Source organism: Suricata suricatta, chromosome 4 (assembly GCF_006229205.1).
Source record: "Suricata suricatta isolate VVHF042 chromosome 4, meerkat_22Aug2017_6uvM2_HiC, whole genome shotgun sequence".
Classification (NCBI taxonomy): Eukaryota; Metazoa; Chordata; class Mammalia; order Carnivora; family Herpestidae; genus Suricata; species Suricata suricatta.
In genome coordinates this window covers 89765253-89792158 of record NC_043703.1, presented here as the reverse complement: position 1 = coordinate 89792158, position 26906 = coordinate 89765253, and the positions used below count along the sequence as shown (strand labels likewise).

Here is a 26906-nt window from a genome sequence, read left to right as displayed (position 1 = left end):
GGGGGTTGAAGACAACATGGAAAGCAAGACTGACAAGGACAGGGAACAATGTCATCTTTATACACCACCTCTAGTCTTCAGAGTCTCTTCCTCTCCAAGAGGCTCTGAAGTCAGGGGGAAACCAAGGGAAAGCGGGACTGTGAGGAGAGAAATGGCTCATGTGGGGTAAGCAGTTTGCCAAAATCACTGTTTTCACCCCTATGGCATATGCACAAAAGAGTCACGCCACAGAGCAGGCATCTTCTCCTAGGGCATCTCCTCTAGGGCACACCTGGGATTATGGGGCCTAGAACAGTATTTGGTCCCGTTCACAATGGGAAATATTTGTTTCTAAGAATAAAAATCAAGAACTAGGGAAGGACTTGCCATGCTAGGTTAGACAGTTTCCTTGCATCACACATTTCTCAAAGCTGACCCCATGCTGGGTGGGGATTGCAATTCATATCTTCCCCATCCTGTTTAAAAGTCTCAAGGAACCCATGAACGGGAATCATACAAAACCCATAAGTTTGATCATCTCACACACACACCCTCCCCCACGATGAGACTCCTTCCTCTGGCACCACTGCCTGGGCCGTCTCAAGAACCCACCTAGGTCCTCCCACCAGAGGCATCTAGTCAATCTCCCCCTGAGCTCAAAAAAGACAAAAGAGCCATTTGCTTTGTCAGCTCTAAGTGGTCCTAAGGCCAAGCTCCAGGTAACAGTTTGTGCTCTGGCACCCCACCCTAGAGCTGCTCTGCTCTTGGGAGGAAGGTCTTAGGAGGACCCCATTTTATTCCCACCTGTAGGAGAGCACCGTGGCCTGTGATGCTCACTTGCACACATGGCAGGGACAGAAGAAAGCCAAATACGACAGAAACCTATTATGAAGCCAAGGTGACCTCCTTTCCTTCTGGGCTGAGCTGAGGCCTTTTCCAACCTAAAATAAGGCAGAGCAAGGGTTGATGGGCTTGGGGCTCAGAAGATGGCCCAGACCTTCCCCCAAATCTACCCCTATAAGGAAGGACACTGTTTGGTTTCCATCAACCATTTTAAGAATTTCCCTTAGGCTATAGAAGTACATGGCTAGGAGGGCTCAAAGCTCCAGGCCCTCCAGGGAGATTGGCCTATTGGCCAACTTAATCACAGGGCAGACAGGTGAGCAGCACATGACCCCTTGTCAGATAAGGCAGTGGAACAAGGATTGACCTACAGAGGATGACACTCAGGCTCTGTCACTTAATGACAATGAACTCTTCCAGGCACAGATGACAAGAGTCTATCGCTCCCATATTTGTAACAGAAGAACAGCAGCGTTCTCTTAGCCATTAAGAAAAGGAAGCCAAGTTTCCGCTTTGTGGAGTATCCAAGCTGAGGCTAAAAAAGAAAGTTTCTTTACATTTTGAACACTCAGTGGGATTCTAAAAATCATGATAAACACAAAACATGCAGGCTCCAGAGTCCAGAAACATCTCCACATGGTCAGACCACATGGCAAGTGTTGCTTTTGGTATCAAAACATGGAGCTGGTCAGTTTCACAGTTATTCCTATTACATCCATGAAGTCTTCCAAGCTTCTCTTGACTTGCAAACCAACTGTGCCAAGCCTGACTGAGAGCCTAAAGGAACCAACTGGGAAAGTCACAAACCAAGAAAGCCAAGATTCACGGTAAAGAACAATCGCTAGAGCAGAGAGCTAAAGCAAAAATCTCTTTCCCCATGGCCACCTAAAGAGGGTCAGCAAAACCTAAGTTTGTTCTGCAGCCCAGGCTCCCAAAAGAGAGGCATCCAGATGGTCTCTTCCAGTTCAGGCTGAATTTGGAGAAAGCGATGAATGAAGGGAGAAGGCAACACAGGGAAGAAGCTTCCATCCAGATTTCTAATGAAAGTTCCTCAGGTGGACAGAGGCTTGGATGAAAAGCAATGAATGGATGCCTGGAAGGCCTGAGGAGTTATCAGTGTTGTATTCTTTGCAGATTTAAAAATGAAGTACAAGAGTCCTCTGAGTCCAACAACAAGGCAGCCTGAGCTATGAAATTCTTTTCTGTGATTTTGGTATCGTAACCGTATATATTCTCTCCATCCTCTTAGCTCCCAAGTGGAAGGACTGCAGGGAAAGGCACATCACAGCAGCACTGCCCTGGGTAGGTGGGCTTCCTGAACCAGAGTCAGATGTCCCCATGGATGACCATGGTAATGCAGTATCCCTGCATTCAAAGTTCCAGTGACAGAACAGAGTCCCTGACCAGCTGCTGGAGACTAGAGAAGGCCTGCCGGGCTATATGCTCAGGCCAGCACCTGCTCCTCCCACGCCTCATGATGACAGCCACAGGGGTGGCAGTAGCAGGACAACTCAGTAGAAACGCTTTCGGCTCTGTTCCTGCCATTTGTTGTAGAGTATGATACCAATGACAATGGCAAATACAGAAAAAACCAGCGAGAAGAAGACGATGAGGAAGAGGGCCAGGCCACTCAGGGGTGGCAATGGGGCGGTCACTGAGGAAGCAAGAGAGAGAGAGGCAAGTCACAATCAGGGAGCCCAGCCCAGCTGGGATGGTGCTGAGTCTCTGGTTTCTGACATCCATTTCTGGGAGCCAGAAATGACAGACTCTCCCTTTTAGGATGCTTCAATTTAAAAACTGAGCAGCCCTGCTCATCTGTAACATGGAGACAAGTGGAGTGGCAGGAACACCTGCTCCACATTCTTTAGTGGAAGGACACAGAAAGGAGAGGGTCCCTCAAGCTGCAGGTGCCAGTCACCATGGACCTTCCAGGCACGGTGACCTCCCTCTGACCACAAGACCACTTCCCAGGACCCCCTGTGCTCACCCTCAGGCAGCTTCATGTTGTCCACTGAGGGCAGGAACACATCTCGATGCAGCTTCTCCTCTTCTGGGGTTCTCTCCACTGTCAGCTCAAACAACTTCAGGGAAATGACGTCATGATTATCTAAAGGAGAAAAGCACAAGGAGGACCCAAACCTGCTCAAACAAAGGGATCTTGGGAGTATCTTGGTTCAAGCTTCTGATCCACAGCTAACTAGCCATGCCTTTGGGTTTTTTTCGAAATTTATTTTTTTTAAGTTATCTCTCCATCACAACTCCGAGATGAAGAGTCAGATGCTCTACTGACTGAGCCAGCCAGACACCTCACTAGCAGTGACTGAGAAAAATGACTGGAAAGTGTTTTTTCATCTAAAAACAAGGATAAGGAATAGAGATTCTATATTACTCAGGGTTTCAAGTTTTTATCAACAAGCATACATTACCTATGTAATTTTAAAACTTACACATAATGCAAGAAAGAAATCCCATAACATGTAAAACCTTGTAGTACGCCGAGGGAAGACACAGCACTACAGCCTCCCTTCTGTGCAAGATGACACACACCAGCAAGACAGGAAAGGGCCTTTTGACAGCTGATTAATAGGCCACAAGCAGGGCATAGCTACTGGCATGACACACACTTCCTTTCTGGACTATGCCTAATTCTCTGCAGCTCCTTATAACAGTGACTCTGAATCTCACTAATAATTACAAGAGAAAGGATCAGGCAATTAAGGGCTCATTTTCCCAATCTTTTTTAAGTATCATTAATAATGTGGGTACCTGGATGGTTCAGTCGTTTAAGCATCCAACTCTTGGTTTCAGCTCAAGTCACGATCTCACAGTTCCTGAGTTTGATCCCTGTATCGGGCTCTGCATTGACATTGCAGAGGCTGCTTGGGATTCTGCGCCTCCCACTCTCCCTCTCTCTCAAAATAAATAAACTTTAAAAAAAGTATCATTAATAAACTCAGAGATTCAAACATATTTGATGTGTTTTAATACACTTAAATTGTACAATCTTATAGGTGCTCAACATGACCCATCTTTCTCCAGTGGGAACCTATTTGAGTTGGCTCGAGTCCTTTTGCATGAACCCAGAAATGTTTGATTTTTTAAAATTAAAAAAAATTTTTTTAATGTTATTTATTTTTTTAAGAGACAAGGACAGAGCATCATGAACAGGGGGAGAGGACAGAGAGAGAGGAAGACACAGGATATGAAGCAGGCTCCAGGCTCTGAGCTGTCAGCACAGAAACCAAGGCGGGGCCAGAACCCATGAACCATGAAATCATGACCTGAGCCGAAGTGGGACACTTAACTGACTAAGCTACCCAGGTGCCCCTTTATAAAAATTTTTTAATGTTTATTATTTTTGAGAGAGACAGAGACAGAGAGTGAGTAGAGGAGGGAGATAGAGGGGAAGATACAGAATCCCAAGTAGGCTCCAGGCTCTGGGCTGTCAGCATGGAGTAAGATACGAAGCTCAAACCCATGAACTGTGAGATCATGACCTGAGCGGAAGTTGGACATTTAACCAACTGAGCCACCCAGGCACCCCAGAAATGTCTGATTCTTTATTGCTTTCCTGGGAGGTTCCCAGCTTGTCCATTTCCTCCTTAGACCTGACATCAACCATTTCTCCAAGAAGCTCTTGTTCTTTCCTTTTAGGAAAAACTGGTACTAAGAGACCACAAATCTGAATGCTAGGGGTGCTCGTGGCTACTAGGGTTGGTTATTGGAGACTGGATTTTTTGTTTTTTTTTTTAAACATCTATTTTATTTAACCCAATATACCCAAAAAACTATCATTTCTATATACAAATGATAGAAAAATTGTTGATGTTATGTTCATTTTCTAAGTCTTTGAAGTCTAGTGTGTATTCTATATTTATAGTACATGTATGTTTGGAATCAACATATTTCAAATGTCCAGTAGCCGCATATAACTTGTTGCTACTGTACTGGACAGTGTTGACCTAGATCATCCTTCAAGTTGACTTCTGACATATATATGGGGCCCAAAGGAAACTCTGATCCTCATAGGGCAACACAAGAAAAATACATATGCACAGGGCACTCTCTGCCCTTTCTGCTTCCAGCTGAGGAACTCCACTTTGGGGTAATAATTTGGGGACCTCTCAACCATTCATTCCCCAAATTCTTTTTCAACTGTGTCTTCTCAGCACCCTTTGTCTTGACTTTTGGCACCAGAGAGAAACCAAATCATGTTCCCACTTTTTTCTTCCTCGCACCTAGATGATATCCTTTGAACCAAGAAATTTAGAATATTTGTATATGGGGAGAAATCCATCGATGTCTCACATACTAGGATTATTCCAATTGCAACCTCTGTATGGTCCAGGCATGGTGCACCAGAAAGCCTGGTGCACCATTTCTCTGTGATTCTCTCCACTCTGCCCTCTTCTGTGATCTTCATCTCCCAGCTGGTGGCAAGATGGCTGTTTCAGCTCCAAGTATTTTCACCCTTCCTTCCTTCCTGAAGAAGGAAGAGGGCCATTTCTATTGTTAGACTGGCATTTACAGCTGCTTAGACTCTTATCTTTAGCGGACTCCCAGAGAGGAAAAAACTAGATTTGCCTTCGATAAGAAAAATGTTTTTGCTGTCAGGAATTTGTTTAAGCCATGGAACAAGATAAAAAGATTGGGCGATGCTCCTCACGATGTAGGGGTATCAAAGGCTGGGGGAACTTCAAACCAGTTGAAGAGAGGACAAAAAGTGAGGACTGAGAACAGAACACCGCGGTATGGCATGGACCTGTGCATATGACACATTCAGAAGTCTGAGCACAAAGGAGGATCTGGGGGGGTGAGTTAGAAAAGGGAAGGCCGAGTCAAGAAATTTAAGGAAAAGTTCTGTTAATAGAAGGGCCACCAGTGATATCAAAGTATGGAACTCAAAACATAGGCCGGAAGAGCTGACTAGATGAAGAGGCGAATACTACTTTGCATTAGCACCAATCATCTGCTAGAGCCAACTGCACTAGGATAGCATAGGCCTGGGAGGGGCAGGGGGGTGCGGGTGGTTCAGGATATAAAAATGTCAGAAGATGGGCAATGTCTGGGTACTTGCTTCCCACAGCTCTGCTTATCTGGCTTTCCACTCTGAGAAGCCACACCAAGGCCTGGCTATGGAGACATGACCTCATTCAGGACAAATAAAGAGTGCATGTGGCAATACCAGAGAGATCCCCAGTGATGGAGGAGGTCCCAAAGTAGTAGCCCCGGGGTAGACGGACCCCAGGCACCTCAATGCAGTCCCTCCACTCATGCTTGCCATCAATGTCCATCATTATCTAGAATAAAAAGAAGAGATAAATCAGGGCCATGAAAGCAGGTGCGAGGCAGCCCATACCACCAACTGGTCCAGAAAACAAGGACTCACCGTCAGATGCCTCTTGACATAGCGAATCACAAGGAAGGTGTCATAATGCAGATTGCGGACAATGGCTGTACAGCCCCCCAGCTCTGTAGGCCTCCCATCCCGCTCATGATCGTAGCTGAGGGAGCCATTGTTCACCATGGCTGAGATATAAGGGAATACCCGCTGGGAAAGCAGGGAAGGAAAAGCGGAGGACAGTAAGGAAGTGCTCTTAGGAATGCCTGTACAAACAGCAACAGGAACTATGCACATACAAGCTGAGCCCCTTCCGGCAGACCAGATGACCACTCTGCCTCATCAGCAGCAGCTCCTGAAAACCCACTCTCAGATGGTCACTCAAAGGATATAGCCCAGAAAGCAACTGAACTCCGTACTTGCCTTCAGGAATCCTCCTCGCTACCAACCTGGGGTGGGCCTGAAATGGCCCCTCTGGAATCTGACTTGAATCCTTCCAGAGATCCCTACTTGGCACTTACATATGGCCCAGGACTAATGGTTTCCTTTTTATGTATATATACCTATCTGGCCCAACTGCCATGTAAACTTCTTAAAGAAAAAAATCATTTATACTTCCTTATGTGTCTCCACCTTCCATCCCCCCAGACCCTCCACCCCCACCCCCACTCACCCCCGGGGTAAGCATTCTGCACATACCAGATACTCTGAAAATACCCATTTGATCAGGGAAACCTTTCCATTCTGGATAGCTCCTTTCAAATTCTCAAATCCTCTAGGCATATGATGGATGCCATGTGGATTAGGACTCAGAAACAGCACTGCCAGATGGTGTTCTCCAGCCACAACTGTTCTTAGTTGAAGACCTTCCAGCCCACTTAAGCTTCACGTAACTTCTGCCAGCAATACCCTCCCATTCCCCCCACCTGTTTTCCCACCTACTTCAGAGGCCCTCTGTCTCTCTCTAACAGAGTTGTAGGAGGGAATGCTTCCTCAGAAGTGATGCCCTAACCATTTAAGAACCAGCCCAGTGCTAAGGCAGTGCAGGGGCAGAGGGGAATGAAATGACAGGAAACACGACACATGCCACTTTTTTGGTGACTTCCTCATTGTCCTCAACAGTCAACATGCAAGGTGGAGATGCAGTCAAAATCAGAGAATGGTGACTCAAGACAACAGCCACATGGGTGTGAACAGGGGCAAATGCTGGATGGACACGTAGGGAATAAGGGATGGCCATGGTGGGTCAAGACTGAGTACCTGGACTCCTGGAGAATATCGCCTCTTCTGGGCCTGAGAGGGTCCAGCAGGTTATTATAAAAACGAGAGAGGACACAGAAGACAGGAGACCAGGTCAGAAAGAAACAGCCATGGAAGAGCTTTGACCAGCCGTGGTGGATGAGCAAACCAATCTAAATCCCCAAACAGAACTGTAGGGTCTGTGGAGGGCATTTAGCAAGTCCTACACCCCTCAAAATTGTGGGCAAAATTCTGTGCATAGAGGCTTATCTGTTTCCTAAGGAGAGGATCTGTGTCATTCTCACAGGGGCCCACTAGGAAAACCTTTGAGGCTTTCAGAAACTTTATAAAACACACAGCACTACACTGTGCAAGAAGGCCCCACTTAGGTCTCTACATGAGAAGGTCAGGTGACATGTTTTGTCTGTACTCAGGCGACAGTATTTCTGCCACAAGGAGAAAGATAGGACTGACAAATGGGGCTAAATTCTTTCAAATTCAAGATGGCCTTTACTGCCCAGGATCTCAGGATATAGCTCTTGCCCAAAGGACAAAAATTCTACCACTTGAGAGACAATGAAGTTGATTCTAATCCAAAGGGATCAGTGACCCTCTAAGTGAGTCTTGTGGACCTATATTTTCCACACAGCTATTGTCATTCTAACCTACAACATGTGGGCAAGGAAGAAGCACCACAGAGGTACTGTGGCATGGTAGATTTAGAAAAACCCTAAGACTTGAGGATATTCAGCTTTGCTCCATAAAACTGCTACAGTTCTAAGCTACTAGCAACAAGAGATATGTACACAAGCTCAGGCCAGGCCTGCCCTATGGGAAGGAGCCCGAAGCATTCCTTCCTCTGACACTTAGAGAGCACCAATTAGGAGCGAGGCACTGTTCCAGGTACTGGGGCTCAATGGAAAACCAGACAGACAGGTATCTGCCGTCATAGAGCGGATATCGGAGTAGAAGAGATAAACAATAAATAAGCAAATAAAGTTATTTCAGAGAGAGGGGTACCTGGCTGGTTCAGCTGGAAAAGCACACAACTCTTGATCTTGGGGTTGTGAGTTAGAGCCCCACATTGGGTGTAGAGGATTATTTAAATAAAACTTTTTTTAAATGTTTTTATTTTTGAGAGAGAGAGAGAGAGAGAGACAGAGACAGAGACAGAGACAGAGACAGCATGAGGAGGGGAGGGTCAGAGAGAGACACATAGAATCCAAAAACAGGCTCCAGGCTCTGAGCTAGCTGTCAGCACAGAGCCCGAGGTGGGGCTCGAACCCACAAAACGTGAGATCATGACCTGAGCCGAAGTCAGACGTTTAACTAACTTTAGGGGCCACCCAGGTGCCCCTAAATAAAATGTTTTTAAAAAATTACTTCAGAGAGGGATAATGCTATGATGAAAAATAAAATAGGTAACATGATAGACTAATGAGGGAATAGCTCTCTGAGGAAACAACATTTGAGCTGAGGCCCTAGTCGTTAGAGGGAGCCACCAAAAGATCTGCAGGTGTAAGTAGCATAAGGTTGGCATATTCAAGGACTAGAAGACACCAGTGTCTGAAACACAGCCAGTGAGGGAGAGGAGGGTGTGAGCTGAGGCACAAGCCAGATCACACCGGGCCTTGGAAGCCACAGTGAGGAGCACAATGTAAGCCTCACAGCAGGCCCCCACTGCTCTGCTCTTAGGCCACTCGCGGAATATGCACAGGACTACGAAAGGTACAAAATGAATCAGTGGATGATTGTATTCCCCAAACTACTCTTCTACAACTATCATTTTGAACAAGGGAATTATGAGCATGTTGTCAAGCAGAGTACAGAAATGGGTTTCTGGCAAGAACGCTCATCATCTCAGTGAACAATGAGGGAAAACAAGGGCCTAACAATGTCCTGGGTAGCCCATTTATCAACCTCAGTACGCGTGATCAGAAGTGTGTTGCACCTTTCAAGAGGGTGCCTCAGACAACTGTCCTTAACCTACAGCAGCCTTCCTCTTCCCAAGGCTGGTGAGGCAGCTGATTGTCTGGGGAACAGCCAGGGGTAAGCTGGCCCCCAGCATCACCTGGGGGAGATTTCCAGTTGCACATACATGTGGGGCCCTCAGTCAAAAAGTCTTGGTTAGTAGGTCTAGAGGGGGGCACAGGTTTATGTATTTTTCAAAAAGCACCACAGACAGTTGTGATGTACAACCAAATTTAGGAAACACTGTACCAGAGACACAGTGCCTGACACCTTTGGAGCCAGAATCTGTCTACTTCAGCAACTCATGACACGGCCTTCAACTTCTCACCTCACGCTAGTAGTAAGTCTTTAAATGCCCTCTTATTTTTCATGCCCAGTCAGGCGTTCTAAAATGTTCCTTGGGAAGCCACTAATTTCACACAGCAGCTCATTTTCTTTCCTTGGAAAGCAGCCTATATATAGCAAGAACCAAAAGCTGAAGAATCACTCGGACTCAGGCAAGGTGGTAGTTTCATTCCTAATTTAAGAGTCACTAAAAATTAGGTACTCCTAACCATCATCCAAATGATTATTGTCTGTAGGGTGAAGAAATATTTCCAAATTTTTGTACTACAAGGACACTTTAAAAAACAAAAAAGGACTCTCAACATGGTAATCGTACCTTCAGCCTATCTTGACTGAAGGGAGACCCTGAACTTGTGGATTTATGAATCCTGTGCTAAAACTCCACAGATCCCAAGCACACAAGTAGTGTAAACCACTAGACAGAAAAAGGAGCCCACGCAGCCTCTGTGATCAAGGAAACTTGGGTTCTAAATGCAGCTCAGGGCTGTATAACCCAACTGAGTAACATTAGCTCTTTGAGATTCCATTTTCTCCCTATAAGCAGGAAGAATCAATAGAGCTCACAGGCCCGATCACGAAGATAAAATGAGACATGTAAATCATTTAGTACAGTGTCTGGCATTCAGGAGGGAGTCAATAAACGTTCATTTAATCAAAGACTAATGACTTTCTAGACAGAAATACTATCATATATAAGCACCAAGCCAGGGGCACCTGGGTGGCTCAGTTGGTTAAGCGGCTGACTCCTTATTTCAGCTCAGATCATGCATGATCTGTCTGTGAGATCAAGCCTCACATCTGGCTCTGTGCTAACAGTGGGGAGCCTGCTTGGGATTCTCACTCTTCCTTTCTCTCTGCCTCTCCCTGGCTCTTGCGTACACGCACTCTCTCAAAATAAATAAATAAAATTTTAAATAAATGAATTAATTAAATAAGCACAAAGTATGCATCTTTTAGAGCAGTCATTCCCAGGCCATTGCTGTCACACCCTAGTAAAATCTCCAAAAATATCTTGGGGATTAATGGGCTTCCCTTTTCTGACCTACTAAACATTAATGTACAATAATGACGGAACAACCATCTATAACAAATATTTTGAAAAGAACACCAAAAGAGGGCCGCCTGGGTGGCTCAATCAGTTAAGCGTCCAACTGCAGCTCAAGTCATGACCTCGCAGTTCATGAGTTTGAGCCCTGCATCAGGCTTTGCACTAACAATGTGGAGCTTGCCTGGGATTCTTTCTCTCTCCCTTTCTCTCCCTGCCCCTCCGCCATTTGCGTGCATGCCCTCTCTTTTTCAAAATAAATGTAAATCGCTGGAGCACCTGGATGGTTCAGTCAGCTAAGCATCTGACTTCAGCTCAGGTCATGATCTCAGTTTGTGAGTTCGAGCTCCGCATTGGGCTCTCTGCTGACAGCTCAGAGCCTGGAGCCTGCTTTGCATTCTGTGTCTCCCTCTCTCTCTCTGCCTCTACTCTACTCACACCCTGTCTCTCTCCCTCTCAAAAATAAATAAACATAAAAAAATTCAAAAAGATAAATGTAAAAAGCTAAAAATAAAGAACTATATAATTATAAAAGAAACTAATTTCACAATGAACAATTCAGCATTTATGAAAATTCATTTCACTATGCCTATTTGTTAGACCAGTGTTACCAACCAATAAGAGCCTTTAGAAGCTGTTCTCTTGGAGCAGTTTTTTCCAATCTAAAGCATTGTGCAGTTGAGTAAACTGGCCAAGTTTGCTCTCTGGAACACAGACATGAAGAAAAGGAGGGTGAGAGAAGGCAGGGAGAAAACAGAGCCACAACTGCTACTGCCAAGATGTCTGCACACTGTTCCCTGAGAATGCCAGTTAGTGGTGTGAATGAAAATGGCTAGCACTTTCGGAGCACTTCCTCTGTGCCAGACATCATGCTGAGTAATGTACATGCGCCTATTTATTTAATCCCCACAGCCTTAAGGGGTGGGATTAGTATCCCCATTTGACTGGTAAGAAAACCTGTGTAAGTAGTAAAACCAGAACCTGAAGCCAGGTAGTCTGGCCCAGAACACTGGCTCAGTCACTGTGCTTCCATACATACTGTGAGAAATCAAAAATCAAAATAACAAAGACCCCAGGTCTCTAATATACCTTGAAACACAGCAATATTAGAGGATGGTTCCAGACTTTAAAAAAAGGAAGGAGATGACAAATGATTGTGACAGGGAATCTGTGGTTTTCTTATGCTACAAAGGACATATTGGGACAATTGGTGAAAGCTGAGTAAAGTCAGTAGACTAAAAATAGTACTGTTATCATTGCTAAATTCCTGATTTTAATTGCTGTGCTGTGGCTGTGTAAGAGAACTCATTTTGAGGAAAAACAAGTATTTAGGATTAAGAGAGCATGATAGAAGGCAATTTACTCTTAAGTAGTTCAGAAAAAAACTATACACACATGCATGAGTGCACGAATGTGTGCGTGCACACACACACACACACACAGAAAGGTAAAAGAGAAGGATAAAGTAAATGCTATGAAACGTTCATTTGGGGTAATCTGGGTGAAGAACATTCCTGAGTTCTTTGTTGTGTTCTTATAAGTTATCTCTAAGTCTGAAACTCTATCAAAATAAAAAAATTTTTAAGATTAATCTGAACCTAGTACTTACCATACTCTTTTCTGTCAAAAGTTACAAAATTAAAAACTAGTTTTAAAAACACATTATGTTGGGGCACCTGGGTGGCTCAGTCGGAGTGTTTGACTCTTGATTTCAACTTATGTCATGATCTCACAATTTGTGAGTTTGAGCCCTATATTGGGCTGTGATTGGGCTGTGCATGCTAATTATGTGGAGCCTGCCTGGGGTTCTTGCTCTCCTCCTCTCTCTCTGCCCCTCCCCTTTTCTCTCTCTCTCTCTCTCTCTCAAAAATTAATGAACTTAAAAAAACCCACATTATATTAAAACACACTGACACATATTATGTTCAATATAACGTAATGTTTTTGTTCTTAAAAAAGGTATTTGCATGCCTTTTGTTTTAGCCTTTTCTGATTTTCTGCAAAAATCAGCTTTTATATAAAAATAAGAATTAACACGACAAATGGCTCTTCTCTAGCATCTCCTTCCACATCGCCACTGGATCCACCCCTGGTCCCTAGGGGAAAAACACGCTGCCACTTCCACAGATAAACACTCTTCAGACTCTCAAAACGCTGTAAGTCACCTGTCCTACAGTGATCTTCATCTATCTAACCTTTTACGCAGGGATCTAGATGAAGAGGTGATTGGTTATCTCAGCAATAGTTACAGTGGGTCACAAGATCAGTGAAATTCTCACCACATTACCGGGCAGCATGAGAAGGTCCCTACCCTACTGCCCCCAAGCTATTACTAACCTATGCTACTGACTGTGTCCCCAAGTCTCAAAGTTTCTCAAATGGAGGACACAGAAAAATGACACCTCTAAGCCAGCTGACTGCCTGGAAGAACTTCACATACTTGAACATTATCCTCCTCTCTTAAACTCAGTGAATTATTTTAATCCCATTTAGCTCATTCGTGACCCTACTAGAATAATCCCAAATAACATAACTTAAGGACTTCAATGGAATGCTCTGGAATGAGGAAACTCTTTTTTTTTTTTTTTACTGTTTATGTATTTTGAGAGAGAGATAAGAGAGTGAGCAGTGGGAGAAAGAGAATCCCAAGCAGGTTCTGTACTGTCAGCACAGAGCCCAATGTGGGGCTCGAACTCACAAACAGTGAGATCATAATCTGAGTCAAAATCAAGAGTCGGATACTTAACTGACTGAGCCACCCAGATGCCCTAAAATCAAGAAACTTTAAACTTGAGGTGTGCCCAAAACCCAAAACACCTGAGTTTATAAACTACCTACCCACATTACAAGTGCCAAGATTCAGAATATAGTCTAATGTGTATGCCTTAATTTCATTGCTACCCATCATTCGGATAGTATGTGACTATTTCTTGTTAGTGAGAAGTATCAACTTTCCAGATCTTGTCTACAGTCCTACTTTGGGGAGTCCATAAGACTTCAAAAACACAGGCAAAATCCCTACATCTCCTGCACCTTGCTATGGGCCTACCACTTTCATCATATTGTCAAAACCCAAAGAAAGGTAAAGAACTAACCTAGAGCTAAGCGTCCTCTAGAGCACTGGCTCTTGCTTTCTTCCTCTTTGCCTCTTTCACTGTCTCAAAAAAGGAACATTCTCTTCTCCTTGCCTTCATTCAATTCTAACAGAAAGCCATCCATTTCTACTTCTGTTAAAAACTAGCTGTCGGTGCAGCTCAGCCTCAATGCTTAATCACGTAGAGAACTTGCCAAAATTCCCTGGACCTAGTTTCCAAAGGAGTCTCTCTTCAGAAACACTGCCTCACCTAGGGCTGAAAAAAAACGAAGTCACAATCAAGCTTGGAGGATAACAACAGAAGTTAAGGTACTGTGGAGTTCCTTTACTGTTTCAAAGATTCTTTCTGCCAACAACAGACAGACCAAGAGGGATCAGTATCTTTATCACTTAAAAGAATGTGTTTTTTAAATGGATGGCATTGTATTATCAATTTTCTTCCAGTTTCAAAAGAGAAAAAACAGTGACCACATTAAGAAAATATGGGAGGGCGCCTGGGTGGCTCAGTTGGTTAAGTGGCTGGCTTCGTCTCAGGTCATGATCTCACAGTTCATGGGTTTCGGCCCCACACTGGGCTCTGTGCTGACAGCTCAGAGCCTAGAGCCTGCTTCGGATTCTGTGTCTCTCTTTCTCTCTCTGCTCCTCCCCCATTAATGCTCTGTCTCTATCAAAAATAAATAAAAGTTAAAACAATGTAAAAAAAAAATATGGGAAACACCTCACAGACTAGACAAACTAGACTTCTACGCTGGTGTGATCTGGGAAGAGCAGCGAGCTGTTTCTGCCTCTTGAAGTAAGACCCAAATACATGTCTCACCAGGAAGAATGAGGGCCACGGCTCAAAGGACTGCACTTCTGTGCTCTCATTCAAGGACAGCCTCTTGTCATCATACTCTGATTTCAACTAAAGGAACACCTTCCTGCTCCAAGACTGCTACTGAGTTTCCAGTTTACAACTTTTACACCAATATCTGGGTTCTCATGAGAAACTGATGACCATCAGCTGATGACTTCATAGTGCCAAGAAAAGATCAGATCATGTTTCAATCAATGTTTTTTAAAAAAAGTGATGCTAAGATATAATTCATATACCACATAATTCACCTAAAGCCTATAATTTAACGGCTCTTAGTACACTGACAGAGTTAAGATTATGATTACTACCATCAATTTTAGGACATTTTCATCACCCCGAAAAGAAACCCCATGTCCACCAGCAGTCATTCCCCACCCCTACCGCCAGGCAAACCATTCACCTACTTTCTGTATAGATTTGCCTATTGGTTTTTTTTATATAGTTTATTTACTTTTGAGGCAGAAAGAGACAGAGCATGAGTGGGGGAGGGGCAGAGAGACAGGGAGACACAGAATCTAAAACAGGCTCCAGGCGCTAAGTTACCAGCATAGAACCCGATGCAGGGCTCAAACCCACGAACCATGAGATCATAACCTGAGCTGAAGTCAGACGCTTAACTGACTGAGCCACCCAGGTGCCCCTAAATTTGCCTAAACATTTCATATATATGGGATCATACAACATGTGGTCTTTTGTGACTGGCTTCTTTCACTTAGCATAATGTAGTCAAGTGTCATCCACATTAAAGGACCTATCAATGCTTCATTTTCTTTTTAATACTAAATGATAGTCCTTTGTATAAATATATAGTTTACTCATCAGTTGATAAGACATTGAGTTATATCTGTTTTTTGGCTATTATGGATAGTGCTGCTACGAATATTCATGTAACTTTTTGTGTAGACATGATTTCAATTTCTCTTGGGTACATACACCTAGGAGTGGAATTGCTGGATGATATAAACTCTATATTTAGACGTGAAGAACGGCCCAACTGTTCTCCAACTGCCCCATTTACATCCCCACCAGCAATGTATGAGAGTTCCAATTATTCCACATCCTTGCCAGCACTTGTTAGCCTCTGTCTTTATTTTAGCTATGATTAAATAGCTACAAGTGGGTGTTAAGTAGCATCTCATTTGGTTTTGATTTGTATGTTCCTAGTGGCTAATGATGTTGAGCATTTTTTCATGTTTATCAACCCTTTGTTTATCTTCTTTGGGGAAATACCTATTCAGATCCTTTGGCCTATTTATTTATGTAAGATTTTGTTCAGGAGCATCTGGGTGGCTCAGTCTGTTAAGAGTTTGATTTCGGCTCAGATGACAATTCACGATTTGTGGGTTCAAGCTCCACATTGGGTTCTGTGCTAACAGCTCAGAGCCTGGAGCCTGCTTCAAATTCTGTGTCTCCTTCTCTCTCTTCCCCTTCCCAGCTTGCTCACTCTCGCTCTCTCTCTCTCTCTCTCTCAAAAATAAAATAAAAACATCAAAAAATATTTTATTTTTAAGTAATCTCTACACCCAATGTGTGGCTCAAACTCACAACCCCCAGATCAAGAGTCACATGGTCCACCAACTAAGCCAGCCAGGCATCCTGGCCATTTTTCAATTGGGTTATCTTATTTACTATTGAACTATATATCTAGAATATATAAAGAACAAGTCCCTGGGGTGCCTGGGTGGCTCAGTCAGTTAGGCGTCCGGCTTCGGCTCAGGTCATGACCTCACGGTTTGTAGGTTCGAGCCCCGCGTTGGGCTCTGTGTTGACAGCTAGCTCAGAGCCTGGAGCCTGCTTCGGATTCTGTCTCCCTCTCTCTCTGACCCTCTCCTGCTCGCCACTGTCTCTCTCTCTCTCTCTCTCTCAAAAATAAATAAAAAACATTAAAAAAATTTTTTTAATTAAAAAAAAAGAACAAGTCCTTTACCAGATATAGGATTTTCATTTATGTTTTCCCACTGGGTTGTCTTTTCACTTTCTTGATAGTATCTTCCAAAACATGAGTTTTTAATTTTAATGAAGTCCAACTCATCTATTTTTTGGTGACTTTTGATTTTGGTGTCATATCTACAAAGCCATTGCCTGATCTAAGGCCACAAAGAATTAACCCTATGTTTTCTTCTGAGAGTTTTATAGTTTCAGTTTTTATATTCAGTTCTTCAGTTCATTTTGAATTACATTTTGTGTATGGTGTGGGGTACGGGACAGTTTCATTATTCTGCATGTGGATATCCAGTTGAGTTAGCACCATTTGTTGGAAGTGCTATTGTTCCCCCATTGAATTGTCTTGATAGCCTTATCAAAAATCAACTGATCACAGGGGCGCCTATGTAGCTGTCAGATGAGCATATGACTTTGGCTTAGGTCATGATCTCAAGGTTCATGAGTTCAAGCCCCAAAGCGGGCTTGCTGCTGTCAGCACAGAGCTCAGTTTAGATCTTCTGTCCCCTCTCTGCCCCTCCCCCACTCGCTCTTTCTCTCTAAAAACAAACATTTTTTTAAAAATAAACTGTGGGGGGCGCCTGGGTGGCTCAGTTGGTTGAGCGTTGGGCTTTGGCTCAGGCCATGATTTCACAGTTCGTGGGTTCAAGCCCTGCATCGGGCTCTGTGCTGACAGCTAGCTCAGAGTCTGGAGCCTGCTTCTGGTTCTGTGTCTCCTTCTCTCTCTGCCCCTCCCCCTCTCATGCTCTGTATCAAAAATAAATAAAACATTAAAAAAATTTTTTTAAAATAAAAATCAACTGATCATAAACATTAGGACTTATTTCTAGGCTTTCAATTTTATTCCATTGAGATATAGGTCTACCCTTATTCCAGTACCACACTGTTTTTAATACCTTAGCTCTGCGATAAGTTTTGAAATGAAGAAGCCTAAGTCTTCCAATCTCACTCTTTTTTTTAAGTTTAAAAAAATTTTTTAATGTTTTATTTTTTGAGAGAAAGGTAGCAAGCTGGGGAGGGGTAGAGAGAGAGAAAGAGGTCTATCAGCATAGACCCTGATGTGGGGGCTCAAACCCACGAACTATGAGATCATGACCTGAAATGAAACCAAGAGTTGGATGCTTAACCGACTGAGCCAGGTGTCCCACCAACTTGGCTTTTCTTAATCAGTATTTTAGCTATTCTGGTTCTCTTGAATTTCCATATTGATTTCAGAATCACCTTGTCAATTTCTGTAATGAAGCCAGCTAGGTTTTTGATAGCTAGGACAAGTGTCAAATCTGGAGACCAGTTTAGGGAGTGCCATCATCTTACCAATCTAGTGGACATTTAACAACATGAGATTTAACTGCACAGATCCACTTCTATGTGGATTTTTAAAATAAAAATACAGGGGTGCTTGGTGGCTCAGTCGGTTAAGTGTCCAACTTTGGCTCAGGTCATGATCTCACAGTTTGTGAGTTCGAGCCCCGAATTGGGCTCTGTGCTGACAGCTCAGAGCCTGGAGCCTGCTTCTCTGTGTCTACTTGTGCTCTGTCTCTCAAAAATAAATAAATGTAAAACAATTTTTTAAATATAAATACAGTACTGTAAATATATTTCTTCTTCTTTATGATTTTCTTAGTAACATTTTCTTTTCTCTAGCTTACTTTAAGAATATAGTATACAATACATATAACAAATAAAATGTGTTAATCAACTGTTTATGTTATCAGTAAGGCTTCCAGTCAGCAATAGGCTATTAGTAGTTAAATTTGGGGGGAGTCCAGTGTTACACGTGGATTGTTGACTCCATAAGAGGTCACTGCCCCTAACCCCCACACTGTTTAAGGGTGAACTATACTAAGTTTTCTGATCCATGACACAAAATCTCTTTCCATTTACTTAGTCTTTAATTTCTTTCAACAACATTTTAGTTTTCAGAGTGCACTTTAATTTGTTAAATTTATTTCTAAGTATTTTACTCTTCATGATAGTATAAATTGATTTTTATATATTGATCTTGTATCCTACAACCTGCTGAATTCATTTATTAGTTCTAGTAGTTTACTTTAAGATTTTCTATATACAATATCATGTTGCCTACATATAAGAATACTTTTATTTCTTTCTTTGCAATGTGGATGTTTTTTATTTTATTTTCTTACCCAACTGGCCTGACTAGAACCTAAAGTACAATGTTGAATAGAAGGAACAAGAATGGATATCCTTTTTTCCTGATGTTAGAATGAAAGCATACACGCCCTTTCCTGTGCCCTTTTAAGGCTGACGCAGGGCCTTAAGAGGCTAACACAGAAGGGTAAAGGAAATTTCCATAAAACCCAGGGAAGAGACTAAAACTCCTCTCCGGATCCGGTCTGGAGTTACAGCTAAAGCAAGAAACAAAACAAAACACAAAAAACAAAAAACAAAACACAAAACAAAACAAAAAAAGGATAAAAGCATACAGTCTTTCACAGTGAAATATATCAGTTGAAGGTTTTTCATAGTTACCTTTTATCAGATTGAAGAAGTTCCCTTCTATTCCTAATTTGTTTAATGTTTTTGTTTTCATAGAGATATTAGGAAATCCCGGAGTGGGCAACTCTTGATCTCGGGGTTTTGAGTTTCAGCCCCATGTTAGGTGTAGAGATTACTTAAAAAGCTTGAAAGTAAATACAATAAAGAGATATTAAATTTTAACAAATACTTTTCTTACATCTATTGATATGATCATATGGTTTTTGTCCTTCATTCTGGTTTTTTTTTTTTTCTAAGTAGGTTCCATGCCCAACATGGGGCTTCAACTCTTGACCTTGAAATCAAAAGTTGCACTCTCTATCGCTGAGCCAGGCCAGGTGCCCCTGTCCTTTATTCTATTCGTATGGTCTATCATATTAATTTTTAGATTAAGTTTTTATTTTATTTATTTATTTGTTTGTTTGTTTATTTAAGTAATCTCTATACCCAATGGGGGACCCAAACTCAGGACCTCTATATCAAGAGTCACATGCTCTTCCAACTGAGCCAGCCAGACGTGCCTTAATTTTCAGATTTTAAAGTAAACTTGAATTCCTAGGATAAATACCAAGATCATGGTATAAAATCCTTTTTATGTTGCTGAATTTGGTTTGTTAGTATCTTGTTGATGATTTCTACATCTATATTCGTAAGAGATATTGGTGAGTAGTTTTCTTTTCTTATGATGCCTTTATCTGGTTGTGGCATCACGATAGTACTGGCCTCAAAGAATGAGCTAGTGTTCTCTCTTATATTTTGCAAGAATTCTTGGGAAGAATTGGTATTAACTCTACTTCCTATGTTTGATAGAATTAACCAGTGAAATCATCCGAACCTAGGCTTTTCTTTGTGAGTCACTTTTATTACTAATTCACTCTTGACCCGTTATGGATCTATCCACATATCCTATTTCTTTTTTTTTTTTAATGTTTATTTAGTTATTTTGAGAGAAAGAGAGCACAAATAGGAGAGTGAGAGAAAGAGACAGAGACAAGTAGAGAATCCCAAGCAGGCTCCATGCTGTCAGGCAGAGCATGATGTAGGACTCAATCTCATGAACAGTGAGATCATGACCTGAACCGAAATCAAGAGTCAGACGCTTACCTGACTGAGCTACTCAGATGCCCCAGATATCCTATTTCTTCAACTATTATTTTAACAACTACTTATGATCTGGCAACCTCACTATGGCACAGGTAGTACCTTGAACTCCCAAATAGCAAAATACTTGGCTCACCTAAATTACAATTCTGATATTGCTGACAAGGAAACTGAGGTTACATGAATTTTAACAATCTGTCCTGATTTCAGAGAGCCAAGCCTACACTGAACTCCCTCACCTTCTTCTTAGATGCATTACTGGTTGCTAATATTTTCTGAGTATTTCCTCATGAAAAAATGTGGTAGTAAGTAAGCTGAGCAACAAGGTCATGTGCTTTGGTGACAAACAAGAAGCCATAGAAACATTTTACCACTACCTTGAAAGATTTGATGAATTGTTCCACATCCACTCATACCAGCAACTTGTACTCCTAGTTCAGTACATCTTCTATGTAACATATGCAAGTTTTCAAAAGGCGCCACATCTGTCACACTCTACTCATGTACTCAAAAATAATACAGCAAAATAATGAGACTGCAGTCTGGAATCAAACCCTCTATCTGTGTATCGCTGACAAATTTTTCAACCATTTTGCACTTCAGTTTCTTCCCCATAATGTAGAGATAACAATAATATCTACCCCAAAGAATTGTTACACATATGTATACTAAACATATAATATACATATATAACCCACACACAATAAATACAATATAATATACAAATAACACATCATATACAAGAGTCTGAAACAGTGCCTGGCACCTTTATGTATGATATCAAAGAAAATCATGCCGCCAACAAAACACACTTGATTTTACCCTAGAAAATAGTTCCAGAAGTACATTGTCTATACTCTGTACATTAGAACATAACCTCTAAGAACTGAAATTACATAGGAGAGGACATGAGGACAATAAATGTCTCCATTCTCAAGGAACTCAACCTGCAGAAGAAACAATGGAAGGAAGAGAGGAGGTAGAGCATCAAAATTAAAAGCACAGCCTCTGGAATCCAGTGGACCTATGTTCAAAAGCTGCTCCCTTGAATAAGACATTTCTCTAAGCTTCTATACTCACTGGTAAATGGGGAAAAATAACACTAACTCTAGAGAGTTTTGATCAGGATTAAGGCTATTTGTAAGTCCCTGGCAAATAATAGCCACCTAATAAACAGAAACCACTTTTATGAATTTTCTTAAGTAAACAAATCAAATAAACAAATTTGATTAGCAAGTAAACACTTAACATGGAAACAAGGACTTGATGCTGATCCAAGGGTTCCCGATGCTGGCTATATATGTGACTCACCTGGAAACCTTTGAAAAAGTAAGGTTGCCTACACTGCACCTAAGACAAACAGAATTCTACTCTCTGAGGCCAGGGCCTGGGCATCAGTACTTTTATTTTCTTAATGTTTTTATTTAAAATTCTTAAATTATTTTTGAGAGCATGAGAGGGGAAGGGACAGAGTTGTAGGCAGATAGAAGATCCAAGGAGGGCTCTGTGCTGACAGCAGAGAGCCTGATGCAGGGCTCAAACTCATGACTCATGGGATCATGACCTGGGCTGAAGCCAGATGCTTAAACAACAGAGCTACCCAGGCATCCCTATGTTTTTATTTATTTTTGAGAGAGAGAGATAGAGAGAATGAGGGGGGGAGAGGCTGAAAGATAGGGAGACACAGAATTTGAAGCAGGGGCTCCAGGCTCTGAGCTGTCAGCACAGAACCTGACGCGGGGCTCAAACCCATGAATCGTGAGATCATGACCTGAGCTGAAGCCGGATGCTCAACTGACTGAGCCACCCAGGTGCCCCGGGAAATCAGTAACTTTAAATGCCCTCCAGGCAGAGATGCCTAGGTGGCTCAGTTGATAAGGTAAAGCGTCTAACTTTGGATCAGATCATGATTTCTGCTGTCAACAAGAGTCCACTTCAGATCCTCTGTCCCCCTCTCTCTGCCTCTCCCCTGCTCATTCTCTCTCTCAAAAATAAACATTAAAAAATAAAGAAAGAAAATAAAGAAATAAATGCACTCAAGGCAAGTCCAATGTGCAGCTGGGAATGAGAACCATAACAGCTAGCTAGAAAAGAAGTCCTGATTTTTTTACCAACTGAAACTAATTTTACTGATTAACATCTACTCTTCTTATGAAATAAGCCCATCAGATCTGCCTTCTCAAATCAGAATTACTATTATCTGATGATGAAACAGAAGCTAAGAGAATCTGAACAATTTATTCCTGGGAGAAGCAGAGGGCTAGGTTTGAAACTCAAGTCAAGCTCTAAAGCCCATACCTCTTACTCAGATGCACTTCTAACTACTACTATTTCCTCAGCATGACTGCAAACCTAATCATGACATTCTCCACAATAAAATCCTTTAACACACTTACCCCCTTAGAATAAAACCCAGACTCCTTAACAGGAACACCTCTCTTCAGAATTTGGCCCAAAAATGTGCTTAGGGAGGAGGAGGCACATACATTTGGATGGCTCCAGTGCTGGTCTAAACAGCCCATCCACTACCCACCCAAGGAGACACTGCTCAGCCTCAGTGGCCAGTCAACGTGCCCAATAGGGAACAGTGTTAAATACTAAAGAATGCAGTGGGAATGGTGGCCCCTGAAATTGTGCAACTTGGCAAGACTGCTGGCCCTGTTTTTTTTTTTTCTAGCCTCATCTCTCTCTGATCCCTTTTTCCCCTCATGCTCTGTCCCTTCTCTCACTTTATCACCTTAAAACGTGTTTTTCCCTCTGCATCGAATACTGGTTCCTAATTCTGCAGACTTCAACGTAAATGTCACTTCCTGGAGGAAGTCTTCCCCCACCACCACCACTGCCACACTGTCCTACTCCAAGTCAGAAGCGCCTCTGGGTCTTCTAGGGCACCCCACAGCTCCCCCACCAGCATTCTCACGCCTCTGTGCTACCGAGTGCAGGACCAATGCTGATCTCGCTGGCTAACTTCCCCCACCTAGAAAGCGCCTGATGTATGGTGGCTTGAAGAGCAGCCCAGAGGCAACATGGAGAAGTTACTCTGTAAATGTCTCACAGCAAAAGGTTATTCTCCTAACTCAGGTCTCACGTTCCACCTCCCCCAGGTGAACTCCGTGGACAATGCTAAAAATCGTTGAATCTCGGTGCTGCATATATGATGATGTAGTCTTCTAACTTTTTAAATAAGTTTGATATTTTTCATATAAAGCTTTTAGGGGAAAAAAGTAAAGTGAGTGCTGCCGCATCCCTAATTCTGCCTTTCTTGCTCACTGTTATTTAGCTATTGGATAGCCATCAGCAACCTGTTGTCATCATTTTCCTACCATCTGATGGCGAGGCCATCAGGCAAAGAGAGTACAAACCTGTTAGCAGTCTAAGAAACTAATAAAGAACCCTAGGGTCAACCGACAAAAAGCGAGAAGCTCCTGCCAACAGCCAGATACTGGATTGCAACTCCATCGATATCCCTTCACCACCTTTCCTTATAGGACAGCAGAATTGCTGCTCAGGTCTAAAAACAGGAAGAAAAGGATGCTCGAAAGAATGAGCAAGTGCAGAAGAGTACAGTGGTGATCTGTTAAGTCAGGGGAGCTGGGTTATATAAATTCAGCTGGCCCTGGTGCCGGCCTAGTAGCCCAATCACCAACCAGCCGAGCAGGCTCAATTCCAGCAGCTACCTAACGTGCACAAGAGAACACAGTTAACACTAGAGAAAATGTCCCCAATCACGACAGCCATACCCAAAGGTTTGTGCACCATAAACAATTCTCTCTAGAAAATGTTGACAAGGATATTAACTTTTCAAATTCAATAGATGAAGAAAATAGAACCGAACCCCTCACATTCTATCCCCTGTTCCCTCATGGACATCCCTGAGGCAAAGGACTATGATGTCAGTGCAGCTGTGACCTAAGCTCTGACACTTGCCATTTACCTCTTGCTGCTTCTCCTCATTGGGGTACGTGTCTACAAATACTCCCAGCCCCACAAATTTGTCCATGTTTCCAAACACAGGCCCTAGAGAGAGAGAAGAGATGATGAACAATGAAATAAAGCCAAGAGTTGATAAAGGAATAACATATCACTATGATGGAGAAAAAAGTAAAATTCAAATGACTCCCAGGGCCTCTCTTTAAGAAGAGAAAATGTATGGAAAAGCAGCCAGCACAGTGCATGGCCTGTAGCAAGCACCCAACAAAATGTGTAGCTGTTTGGTATCGAAGGCAGGTGGGGGAAGAGAGGAGGCCACTGCAACATTGTTAAGCACTACAGCTGCTCCCTGGTCCAAACTGGTTGCTAAGGCATCCCTAAAGAATTCTGCTTCACAAACGCTTGGTGACAACTATGCCCCGGAGAGAGAGCTGAATTCCCAAGTTCCACTTCTGGCTGCAAAAGAGATCAGGTCAAATCAGGTTGAGTTTGCCATGTTCTTGGAGCAATGGCTCCCACACAACTCCAGGCTCAAGGAGTTCTGAGATCGTCCACTGCACATGCTCGGAAGAAATCAGCTCACCCAATCGTCAGTGTTCGGGAAAGCCAGCGCTTTCACCCGGCCAACAGGCCACGTGGCCTCAAAGGGAAACCAGAAGGAACTAATAAGCAAGAAATTGTCCCAGGATGAGTCAAGTTCAGCTGCTTTACTAGGAGTCAGACCCCATTCTAGACACTAGACAGGCCGGCCTTCATCCACAGACATCAAGGAGGTGGCAAACTGCTGGCACTGTGGGCACATACCCTTTGCCAAAAGATGGCACGTGAGAAAGCAGGCCTGTCACACCCCACACAAGAGCAACCCAGGGTCCCAATACCTGGCTGCATCCGATCCTTTGTGTACCAGATTGCCAAGCCATCCCCATGCAGATTCTTCTTCCCTTGTCCATGGATTTTGAAGTGCACCTGCAATTCCCAGTCTCTCAGGAAACATGGCTGAAGAGAAAAAGACACTGGAATCAATGAAGAGTGTGAAATGTGAGCCCCTCCCTCAAGCCCTTGCCAGCAGTCTAGAGCCTCGGAAAACATAAATGCAGGTAACATGAGGTGAAGGGTTGAAATTGAAATCTATGACTTGCTATGTGCTAAAATTAAACAGGTTGAGGCGTTCAACTGTATATGATATCTAATGTGGAAAGTAAATAAGCCTCCCGATTATCTTCAGTATCTCCTAATAGAAACAGGATAGTGCTCCAAAGTTAGAAAAGACAAGAGACTGCCAGGTTAGACTACTGTGATCCTACAGCAAAGCATCTCAGCCTATAGAGTACAGGTGGCTGAATTAACACTCATTGGGAACTTGAGATCACCCTTCTGACAAGAAAGACTCTAAAAAGCCTGGATTTCAAGAAAGGTCAAAGCTTCATTCATTACAGAAGAATAAGAAAAGCTAAGCCATTATGCAAAGGTTTCCAGGAATAATTAAGCAGATATGTAAACAACTCTAATTAGCTAGACTTGTCCTTATGCCAAGCTGAAGGGTAAGCCAGAATTCCCCCAAGGAGGAGTAGGTTACAGTCTCCCAAAACATCATGCCCATGGTCAAGAAGCATAAAAGCACCAAAGGAGAATACCACCATCCCCATCACAGGGACAGCTTCTGGTGGAAAAACATGGAGATGGGTACTAGTCAGACTCCTGTGTTTGTTGGGGTTTTGTTTTTGTTTTGTTTTGAATTGTGTATCAAAAGCTTGGGAAAATGGAAAAGGGAGTAAGTGAATGGTTAAGTGTTCTAAGTAGTTGAACACTTTGAAGAGAAAGCGGACTAGTATCTGGCTTAGAGAGGCACCTGATTAAAGGTCACTATGAAGAAAGAAGGGAAAGAGGAGCAGATAGACCAGCAGGGTTCACCCAGAGGCTCTCCAAATAGAATGTTCTAGCTCTCGAGCAACATATTGCTAGATCATTTTTAGTATTCATTTTTAATTTCTGAGAAATCTTCCAAAAGTGTAAGTATTAGGAATACATAGTCAAAAGAAAGGGGTGAGGTTACTTCTAAATTCACAAAAGCTTACCCTACCCTGATGAGCCCAGTCCCTGTGTTGTCATTCTGCATTCTCCTCTTTCTGTTCTTGCACTTAAGATTTCAAGACAAGAGTGGAATTCAGTGGCAGGAAGCTGCCCCATTGCCAGTGGGTATTATCCCCCTTGGACAAGGGCAGAGTCAGAGACCTTCACACTGAGTCAAGAGGTGTCCACTACTTATCCTCAGCCTCCTCTAGCACAGTGCCACACACTTTTGCTCAGGCTATGTCTACCAGTGGTTCTGAAACTTGGCTATACATTAGATTCACCTAGGGAGCTTTTAAAAATGCCCGTGACCACAGGCATCAACTCCAATGGACAGCCAAATCTGAGAACCACTGTTCAAACAAACACATCCTATTCAAATAACTCTGAAACAACTTCAAAGCTCATTCTGATAGATAAAAACAACAAAAACAACAAGAATAACCAAAAACAAACAAAAAACCCACAGTACCAGAGAATCTGAAAAAGGGCAATATAACTAGATCCTAAATTGGAAGAGCCTCAAAAGAATTATGTAGGGGCGCCTGGGTGGCTCAGTCGGTTAAGCGTCTGGCCTCAGCTCAGGTCATGATCTCACGGTTCATGGGTTCGAGCCCCGCATCAGGCTCTGTGCTGACACACAGCTCAGAGC

The 26906-nt window shown here is 42.8% G+C and overlaps 1 protein-coding gene and 1 non-coding gene across 16 annotated transcripts in view; one reads left to right on the top strand and one right to left on the bottom strand.

The window, feature by feature from the left end:
- Positions 1-26906, bottom strand: part of LMAN2L (lectin, mannose binding 2 like) — a 97491-nt gene that overhangs the window by 52733 nt on the left and 17852 nt on the right. For 7 of the 15 annotated variants that reach the window (XM_029937240.1, XM_029937237.1, XM_029937238.1 and 4 more), the window contains 7 exons: positions 25063-25180; positions 24189-24271; positions 7424-7456; positions 6212-6373; positions 6008-6122; positions 2810-2929; positions 38-2476 (listed from right to left, as the gene is read on the bottom strand). In XM_029937240.1, the coding sequence (XP_029793100.1) occupies positions 2334-2476; positions 2810-2929; positions 6008-6122; positions 6212-6373; positions 7424-7456; positions 24189-24271; positions 25063-25180 (774 nt within the window). In that variant the 3' untranslated portion in view covers positions 38-2333. Of the gene's footprint in view, positions 1-37; positions 2477-2809; positions 2930-6007; positions 6123-6211; positions 6374-7423; positions 7457-24188; positions 24272-25062; positions 25181-26906 lie in introns of those variants that run through there. The other 8 variants (XM_029937244.1, XM_029937245.1, XM_029937246.1 and 5 more) reach the window with 4 other exon arrangements.
- Positions 18906-19025, top strand: LOC115290986. The gene has a single exon (XR_003908348.1). It is a non-coding gene; the product is annotated as a small nucleolar RNA SNORA26 (small nucleolar RNA).